This window comes from Echinops telfairi, unplaced genomic scaffold, assembly GCF_000313985.2.
Source record: "Echinops telfairi isolate 266 unplaced genomic scaffold, ASM31398v2 ScPeMD7_53;HRSCAF=182, whole genome shotgun sequence".
Classification (NCBI taxonomy): Eukaryota; Metazoa; Chordata; class Mammalia; order Afrosoricida; family Tenrecidae; genus Echinops; species Echinops telfairi.
In genome coordinates this window covers 8099147-8109713 of record NW_022103951.1, presented here as the reverse complement: position 1 = coordinate 8109713, position 10567 = coordinate 8099147, and the positions used below count along the sequence as shown (strand labels likewise).

At 38.2% G+C, this 10567-nt stretch overlaps 1 protein-coding gene across 5 annotated transcripts in view; it reads right to left on the bottom strand.

Moving 5' to 3' along the window:
- Window positions 1–2490: 2490 nt before the first annotated feature.
- The window catches only part of RPS6KA3 (ribosomal protein S6 kinase A3), a 73316-nt gene continuing 65239 nt past the window's right edge, over window positions 2491–10567 (bottom strand). For all 5 annotated transcript variants that reach the window (XM_004709923.2, XM_045290710.1, XM_045290709.1 and 2 more), the window contains 5 exons: window positions 10234–10395; window positions 7699–7775; window positions 7085–7202; window positions 3723–3863; window positions 2491–2801 (listed from right to left, as the gene is read on the bottom strand). In XM_004709923.2, the coding sequence (XP_004709980.1) occupies window positions 2679–2801; window positions 3723–3863; window positions 7085–7202; window positions 7699–7775; window positions 10234–10395 (621 nt within the window). In that variant the 3' untranslated portion in view covers window positions 2491–2678. The remainder of the gene's footprint in view (window positions 2802–3722; window positions 3864–7084; window positions 7203–7698; window positions 7776–10233; window positions 10396–10567) is intronic.

The following is a 10567-nucleotide window of genomic DNA, read 5'->3' as shown; positions in this document are numbered from 1 at the left end:
ACGGGCATTGTAGAGAAATCAGTTCTCGCTGCATCACTGTGAATATGTTCAATGAGCTCCTCTTGTGCTGTCTCAGGAACATCTTCAACTTTGATGGAGAATGGGCTTCTGGCAAGTGTAAATGGGGTGTTAGGTAGATTTGGAAAGGTTGATGAAATTTCATCTGCAAGCATGTGTATTATTTCACAGAAATTATCATCGTAATTCTTTTGTCTTGTTCAATGTCAAGTTCCTCAAAGAAAGCAGATAAGGTTGGTAACATGTAAATTTTATTTTCATCCACTTTTTTTTGCCAAAGCTGAAGTTTCATTTGGAATGATCGGATTTTTTCAGACAAATTGAGGATAAATTTAATTCATTCAAGATGGCAAAGATGTCAACCAAGTAAGCTATTTTTTGCAGTTCACTTTTATTGCTGAAAAGTGTTTTGAACTGCAGTCTTGCTTTCTGATTACTTCTTGTAACCCTTGTGGCAGCGTCTTCATTGCTAATATTTACCGATGAATCATACAGTGAGTTCCAATGACTTTGGGTGCCTCATTCAGTACCAAATGTTGAAATCCAGATTGACATCCTAGCATAGCTGGAGCACCATCTATGCAAACACCACAAACTTTTTCCCAACAGATCCTATGTTCTTTCAGAAATGAACCAACTGTGTAAAATACATCACGTGCAGCAGTTGTTTCAAGAGGGTTGCCAAAAAGAAACTCATCTTTAAAGTTGCCATCATGAATATACCTCATGTAAATCAGTAACTGAACAGTTTGCAACATCTGTAGATTCATCATGCTGGAAGCTAAATATTGGAAGTGGAGCAGACTTAATTTCCTGAATTACCTGATCAAGAATATCAGCAGACATGTCATCTATTCTTCTGCGGACAGTGCCATTAGATAAGGAAATTGCACAGCATTTCATAACAAATTTGTCTCCGATCATAACTCGAACCATGTCTTTGGCCGCTGGCAACAGTAAATCCTCAGCAGTGGTGTGAGGTTTCATAGCTCTGGCGACTCTGAGTGCCACCAAATGTGAAGCTTCAACGGCTGCTACATTTTGTGGTACTTGCCACCAGTGTCAAGTCTGGCTTTCTTGAGTCCATCAGCTTTGCTTCTAAAATAGTTGGTACCCTTGCCGGCAAAGCTCGGATGCTTGCTATCAAAATGGCGTTTTAGTTTGTTTGGCTTCACAGATTCAGCTGATAGAACTGCACAACAAATAACACATTGTGGTTTCTCAATTCCTGCTGTAATTATTGAGGTAAAACCATACTGTAAAAAATCCTCACTATATTTCCTTTTCTTAAAGTTCTTCTCTACACGATCCATTGTCATGGGATGGTTTGCTAATGAAAATAATATATAACAATAGCTTTAATAATACAAAAGATGGTGCATGGCATAGTTCAGTCAATACAGTTCATTAAAGTTTCCTATGATTTACCATTCTCTGTTGTTTTTTTTACATACCTGTTACTATCACAAGGGGGCAGTATTCACATCAACCAAGGCTGAATACAAAAAGACCGATCAGCATCCAAATTAAGTTCCCATGGTACAGATATATTTTTTCGCATTAATTGATGATTTTACAGTACATGATTTTACATTTACTGAGTAATTATAATTCATGAAGTGTTGTTTTACCTTTAATACTGCTGCTTTCAACACAGTAGCTGCTTTTTAACAGAGTAGCTGCTTTCAACACAGCAGCTGCTCTCTACACGTGTGACTGGTCCGCATAAGTACATTATGGCGCAAACCCTGTCACACACACCTGTATTTGTATGGGGTGTATGTGATGGGGTTGGCGCGAGATGTCTTCACGCCGGGTTCTCGTATATGGGCGTATCTGCATGTGGGCAGACCCGCCTGGAGACAGATTGAGGAGTGGTGTCTCGGTTCCCAAGACCATCGGAAATATGTGTTTTCTGACGGTCTTAGGCAGTGGTTCTCAACCTTCCTAATGCCGCGACCCTTTAATAGAGTTCCTCATGTTGAGGTGACCCCAACCATAAAATTATTTTTGTTGCTACTTCATAACTGTAATTTTGCTACTGTTATGAATCGTCATGTAAATATCTGATATGCAGGATGTATTTTCATTGTTACAAATGGAACATAATTAAAGCATAGTGATGAATCACAAAAACAATATGTAATTATATATTGTGAAATATTTATTTCCAATGACAAATAAATGAAATGTTGTCTTGAAGCATGGTGTAGCATGGGTAACAGTCTTCACGCCAGGGACTCGTATGTGGGCATATCTTCATGTGGGCGGACCCACCTGGAGATGGATAGAGGAGCGGTGTCTCCGTTCCTAAGACCATCGGAAAAATATGTTTTCTGATGGTCTTAGGTGACCCCTGTGAAAGAGTCGTTTGACCCCCAAAGGGGTCGCGACCCACAGGTTGAGAACCGCTGGTCTTAGATGACCCCTGTGAAAGGGTCGTACGTTCAACCCCCAAAGGGGTTGCAACCCACAGGTTGAGAACCGCTGATTTAAAGCGAGAAGAGACAAAAGCAGGAGCAGCAGCAGGAGCAGCAGCATTATGGGTACCAGCTGGGACAGTGTGTGCTTGCAGGTGTCTTTCAGATATGTGCTACCTGTCGCCAGAACTTGTGCTATCAGCTTGCATCATGGTACCAAATAACTCACTGAGGTTCACTTCACAGAGCTGTTGAGGTGATTTTTTTAATACCTCTCCGCTGAGCAAGAGTAGAGCGGCCTACTGGTTCCAAAATTGGTGATTGGTTACGGTTTAAAGCAGAATATGTAGCTGCCATGGCACCCTAAAAAAAGTAAAGAAAGGCAACAACAAAAATGACATGGGGGTAAGTCAGTCACATACACCAAACACAAAATGGAAATTTCATATGCAGATTTATATATATGAGGCTCACAGCAAAAATCAACACTCAGGTCAAACCCCTGATGGTGTGGAAATCACAGGCGCTAATGTGGGAGAGATGACAGGGTGGGCTCATATAGTAAGCAGTTCTCTCTCAACTCAGGACTCATTACTTCCTTGTAACCCTGTAGCATGAGAGGCAGCATGGTCTGCTCTTTTGAAACCTGTGTTGTCACTGCTGCTGAGTTTGGTTGCTTTGTCAAGGAAAGTATGGTAATCCATAATCTGTTTTAAAGGGTAGCTGTGATTTGGAATCCCCTCGATGGCAGAAGGTGTTTTAGGTAAGCTACTGCCATCGAGTGGATTCCAACTCATAATGACCTAATAGGATAGGGTAGAGCTGGATCTGTGCATTTCCAAGGCTGGAGAAAGAAAGCCTCATCTTTTTCCTGTGGAGTGGCTGGTTGTTTCAAACTGCTAACCCTGAGGTTTGCAGCTCAATGCGTAACATACTACACCACCAGGGCTTCCTACCAAACGTGTGACCTATGAATTGATTTCGTCCCATAGCAATTCATGGGCAGAACTGCCTTGTGGTTTCCAAGGCTGTACCAGTACAGAAGCAGTCTGTCGCACCATCTTTCTACCAAGGAGCAGCTGGTGCGTTCAGATGAGCTGCACCACCATGGCTCAAGTTTCCTGCTTTGGTAGATGGAAATGAATTCAAAGTCCCACTGAAGTCTTTCGCCTTTTCTTTCCTAAATCATTCCTGGTGCCAAAGGAAATGTACTGGTTTTGTTTGTTGGCCACAAGATGTGGAGAGCTGACCTTATAACTCCTGCAGCATTTGGTCAGTACAAACCTTTACTAGGTGGGGTGCATCCTGTCTGTTTAGCTGGTACTGTGGCAGTTGGTCCCAGTGGACAATCCAGGGATGTCTGAGCACAAGGGCAGCAGTCAGCCTCTGATGAGGGTCTACATGAAGCATTTTTGACACCAGGTCCTGTAATTGGCATAGGAATGGAGACACAACTTCATTAGTTTTGTGTTTTCCTGTGGTGACAGATACTACTGGGCATACTTTCATAGAAGCTGTGATGCTGTTTTTTGTTTTTCCTGATAAGACCTTTCAGCTGAATGCAACATGTAGAACATAATAATTTGGTAAAAGCTAACACACATACTCCTCATTTATTGATCTGGTTAGGTCTCATGACCAGGTCATTATACAAAAATGAGCTGTATGCGACCATGAAGGATGACTATAACAGATCACAACATGAAGACTAGCCATGACATTATGTAACTGCCATACTATATCATTAAATGACTACCAACCCAGTGAGCATCATGGCTCACTTAGGTTGACATATAGTAACCATCAAAGCAAGCATTATACTTGCCTTGTGATGACTGCTAGTCATAGGGTTTTTTTTAGTCATAGGTCATTTATGGACACAATAATTAGATAGATTTACTTCTATTGTCTTAAGTGCTAAATGTCAAATAAGATAGGTCATTATAGTTTATATCCTCCCTATCCTCTAGAGATTTTTTAGAGTGCTCTTTAAAATTTTTTCTTTCAAAAAAGTTCCAAAGGAACTCCTAGGCATTATAGAAAAATGTAGAAAAGCAAAAGAAATTGCCCATAACCCCTTAGAAAGAAAAATCACTGCAAACAGACTCTATCCAAATGCTTTACTGCGCAAATATCTTATATCTACCTAATTACTCCTCAGTTTTACTTAAAAAATTGTAGCAATTGTGATAGTAATCACACATAAAAAAGCTACCCACATTAAAATCCATTTATTATACCTTGAATTTTTCATTCAAAATATACACGATATTTCAGTAAAGGTCAAGGATCCTATTTGGCACTATGTATTTAAAAGTGAAAAAGATAGATATGAACTCTGACCTCATAAAGCTTGCAGTCCAGTGAAGGACAATCAAAGAAGCAATTACAAAGCAAGTAAGTTCTTTAATGGGATGAATATTCGAGTTAGCTGGAAGAACAGACAGACACCTGACCTGATCTGGGTGGGGTGCCATAGAAGTGACTTCTCAAGAGGAAGGTGGGCTCTGAAGGGTAAGCAGCAGCTAGATTAGAGAAGGGGAGGGGGAAACAGTGTTTCAGGCAGAAAGAACGGTGTTTGGAGGAAAGCTTTCAGGGGTGAGGGAACAAGCCTCAAGTAAGTAGGTGAAAGGAGTACAATGTGGTTGTAGCACACATTGTAAAGGAGAATGAAGATCAGATAAAGTGGGTGAGTTGAGAAGAAGAGACAAGATCATGAAGACCATGGGAGTAAATTTGGAATTATTCTGGAAGTAATGAAGCATTTAAACCAATACAAGATTGTATTGAAAAGCTCAGGTCTGCAGATGCCACTGAAGTGACTAGGAGGAGAGATGACAGCATCAGGGACAGGAAAACTGAGGTATTCATGAGAAAGAAGCAACACAAGTTGGTAAATAATTGGATAATGGGGACCAGGGAGATGTTACTCCAAGCACTCCTTTGCTACGAGACAGCTATGGTTTCTTACTTTTTGTTACTACTAACAGCAAGAAGAATCATCTACTAAATAGAATTATAAACAAAAACGAGAAGTTAGGAACCTCCTCTTACAAATTCTAAAAAGTAGACCAGTGTTTAAAATGTATATACAAGGTTGCAAAACTGCCCAAGGGAATACAAACTGACTATTCTTGCTGTCCACTTTCCCTTTAAATGGTAACAATTCCCAGAACGCCTTCTTTGGTTTTCTCATAATTCATTTCATTCATCATAATTCATTCATGCCTAGGGTTCTAATTGTGACAGATGACGAAACCCTTATCTTCAAAACTCCATCCCCATGATTTTCTGCTAAAATGATGTCTTAATGGACATCTCTTAGTTATTTATTACCTAAACACTTTGTCCAAATCATCACTCTTCATCAAAACACTTCTAGTGAATTTCACATTTTGGTGAATGCACCACCACATGGTAGAAATGTAGACGGCATGCTTGACATCTACATTCCCCTCACTTTTATGTCCAATAAACTACCAAGTCCATTCTGCTTCCTAAGTTTCTTTACCATTTGGCTTAAATCCTACTGCAACTACTCTAGTTTAGGTCCTTGTTCTTGATCTGGAATATTGAAAATCATCTAAATCAAAATCCTAATATCAGGTCACTGAGGACTGAATCAAACAATGCAGGTAAACATGTCAGCAAATGACTTGGCTCCTAAGTGCTTACTGAATGATAGCTATGGTCCTGTCCTTCTCCAACTCATGTATGACATATATTGCTCCTTTTGTTGATGGCATCCATGTAGACAACATGCACTTGTGAGGAAACAACAACTTGACAAGAGCGGCTAGTCCCAATATTGTGGGCAATTGTAATATAATTACATCATGCTTATAATCATAAACCTTAACTGTATGATATAGCACAAGTTACAAGCAATAACTATAGAACTTAGGGCAATTTATGCCATGCTGTGAGTTGGATATACTTCTCTGTCTCTATCGTCACTTAGCTTTTCATCAGATTAAAATAAATACTCAAACTCACTGCCCTCGAGTTGATTCTGACTGATTGTGAGCCTATAAGAGCAGAGTAGACTGTTCCGGTGGGTTTCCAACCTGTGAATCTTTTTTTTAATCTTTTGTCCTTCTTTTTATTTTTTTAAAATCATTTTATTGGGGGTCCAACCTATGAACCTTTATGGGAGCAAAAAGACTTATCTTTCTCCAGAAGAATGTCTGGCGGTTTAAACTGCTGACCTTGCAGTTAGCAGCCTAATTTGTAACCTACCAAGTAAAATATAAGTGAATGAGAACAAAACGACAGAGAACCTGGTGTCATTATTCTAGAAATAAGGGTTTTGGAATCAGCTTTATTTTTTTTTTGAAGTGCCATGGGGAAATTTTCAGGAAAATTCTGACTGTTGAATTCCATATGAAATGGAGATCCTGCCACCTGTAGTTGTTAAGAGGATTCAATAAGACAAGTTAAATGTGAAGGCTGACACTATCAAAATCAGTCATGTTTCTCATTAAGAAATGGCTGTAGATCTATCTTCTGGGAAAGAAACACAAACCTAATCCATTTTTGAGTTTAAGGTATTAGGGAGTGTCAACTGAAAAGTCCCTAACTAATTTATTCCATTCACTGGGGATTATAAAACTTTATTTCCTCAAAGGCATGTAATTCACACTCACCTTGGCTGTATCTGAAACAGAATTCCAGTAACCACCACTGAGTGAGAATTTCCCACTACCTATTCGAGCCAGTATTTCTTCTGGGGTATCATCAGGGCCATTTGCAAATGGAGTGTAACTAACAGAAGAAAATTAAAATGTTAATGAGTAATAGGTCTTATGTGGTTGGGAGTCTTTAGGTTTATATCCAGTGCTCAAAAGTACACTGAATATTTAATTCACAGGGTATTTAATAAATCACTGATTAAGATCTACCCCCTAAACCCCACCTACATATGAAGTCAAATAAAGCTGTGTTCAAGTTCAAACGTGAAAAATATTAAGATGCATAAATATAAATATTGTAAGAGATAATATGTTATAAAATAGGGTATTATTTTAAAATATCATTGTTTTTGATATAACAATAGATACCAAAATAGAATCTAAAAATTTTTTAAAATCATTTTGAGATTTCAAGACATATCAATTGCAACATAGCTATAATTTTATCTATTATATTGGATAGTATGGGGAAAAAACCAGAAAACCACTATAAGAAATGGATTAAAAGATCCAGGTAATTTAAACAAGATTATGATGAATAAATGTTTACAACACACAGGCTAACTTACCCGGTAAGCATTGTGTACAGGAGAACACCGAGACTCCATATATCACAAGCAGCATCATAGCCTTGTCTTTTTAGAACCTAGAAAAGCAAACATAAAGATTACATAACATTGTTTGTTTGGATAGGACATGATCGAAAACCAAATTGAATTAGAAAGACATCAACAAAATAAGACTTAAACAGGTAATCATGTTAATCTTATCCTATATCTAAAACTACAAACTTACATAAATACAAACATTGAATTTTGGTATGCAAAGTAACATTTATTGAGTGCTAGCATGGGCACAGAAAGAGAAAATAAATGGAGCATAATTTTCTTATTTGAATGAATTTATAGTTTGCATGGGGCTATTGACATTGTTACAGAAAATGACTTTTAAGAACACTTCGTAAAAATGATTGAGTATAATATATAGAGACAACTTGATTCATTCTATCATTTAATGATCATAAGGCATGAACCGTGACAGAAAGAAAAAAAACAAACCAAGAAAACATAACTTTCTGCCTGATAGGAAAATCAGGATCAGGCAGTGGATATAAATAAAAAGGTTAATAATTCAATGTGATCTATGTCATAATAAAATTATGTCCTATGGGTTTTAAAGGTGAAAAGCTATTTCTTCTATGTAGAGAGGGCCTCATGCTTATAGGAGGCCTGTAAGTATGGATTCAGTAGGCAAAGGGAGGAGGGGAAACGCAGAGGACCTTCAAAGGGTAGAGGTATGCTAGGCAAGACATTTATTGGTGTCAGAGGGCAAAGTTGTGATATTAGCAGTAGAAAGACTTCATGTCTATGAGTAAATATTTTGCTAAGGAATTTATTTTTTCCTGGAGGCAATCAGATATCACTGAAGCATTCAACAGGAAAACGAAAGATTCTCAAGGTATAGAGAAAGTGCTGGAAAGAGGAGACTGGAAGAACACCCAATAGGAGGCAATTTATCATGTACTCTGTCTGGGAAAGGTTGTGAGGATCAGCACTCTGCAACGAGGAAGAGAAAAAACTGTGTCTGGGTTAAACTGGAAGCACAGCATAGATCAGATGTCTATGATAAAGGAACAGGGGTCTAAAATAACTAGGAGTCAGAATGGGAAGAGTTCTGGTTATACAGAAATGGAGAGGAAAGGGGATTTAACTCGGATGACTAACTGGTGCACGGGAGACAAGTCTAATGAAGAGTTTAATCATGGATGATTTCCCAAGGAAGGTGAATTTAGGGGAAGGTTTTGAAATAAAAGTATTTCAGGAATGGAATGAACAAAGGCATAATTTTACATGGCAAACTCATGAAGCAGGCGGCTTGTATGAAGCAGGAAATGTGTATTTGGAAAATGAACTCACTAGAATAGTTGACCAAGCTTGACCAACATTGTGTGGCACAGACTGGATACATGGACAAACAAGTAAACAAGTCTTTCCACTGCTAATATCACGACTTTGCACGAGGCCCTCTCTACATAGAAGAAATAGCTTTTCACCTTTAAAACCCATAGGACATAATTTTATTATGACATAGATCACATTGAATTATTAACCTTTTAATTTATTTCCACTGCCTGATCCTGATTTTTCTAATGGGTCCACTCACGCGGGAAAGTGCACATTCAACATGGGAAAGAGCACATTCAAGCAGGCTATTGAGAGAAATAGCATTTTACATCTAAAAGGTAACAAAACTGTGAAAGATCTACAGCTCATGGTAAAACAACAGATTTTGGAGACAAACGGTATGCACATGCAGATCTGATTTCAGGCAAGTTACCTAACACTGCTCACTTCTGTACCTAGGCTTCCTATAAAATTCAAATAAAAGTACTCCCCTTATATACTCACAAGGGGGAATCAATTAGTTTATATAAACTAGAGGTTGTGATGTTTCAATATTGAAATATATATGTCCGGCATATAAGTCACTTATTAGGGGTAATGATTACTTTTACTATTATCTTTTAATAGTCACATATATTTTATTGTTTTACATACTAAGAAAAAAAGACACGGAGTTTGAAGGACAAAATAATATATTTTAGATTTGATAGGATGTAATGGGAAACTAGAGGTGCTTAGCAAAAGGAAGCTGACCAAAGCAGTAGCTTTGCATCTATGGGTCAGACCTGGTGTTAGGAGCTGACAGAAAAGGGAGCTAGTTAGGTAGCTGAAGACAAAAAAATGACCTTGAAGTTTTAGCCTAAGAAAGAAACGGAAAGATAGTGATAAAACCCAGGAAACAACAACAAAAAAGGCATTAGGAAAAGAGTAGCGCTAGCTGGTCCCCATTAATTGCCCACACCGAGAGGAACCACACAGTTAGTGACAACAGACAGCCACAAAAATGTCATCTCCTACAAGACAGAAATTGGGGTAAGCATGGACTGGTGATAGACTTAACCCCCAATACAAGAAGAAGAGGAGCTGGCATTTTCTTCTCATTATTTTCACACAAGTAATAGTAATTATGCTATCTTAAACACAGCAAATAGGTGTTTTTTTTCATATACGGAAATATTGCAAGCAAACTATCACAATTACCTCTGGTGCCACAAAATTTGCAGTGTAACAAGGAGTCATTAGAAGACCATTTTCAGCTCGGAGTTGTTTTGCAAAACCAAAATCACAAATTCGAATTGACTCTGGATTACCAGATTCGTCCACATAAAGAATGTTGCTAGGTTTCAAGTCTCTGTGAACTACCTAATGGAAACACAAATTATAGGTACATTAACATTACAATTCCATTACTTGAATGTCCTCAGAAGCTCTCCAACAGCAAGATGATGACTGCCGTTTTGAAATTATCCCACAGGTACAAAATGCTGATAATGAACACAATTTGCACAGAATGCAAGTAGAAGTCCCCATCTTA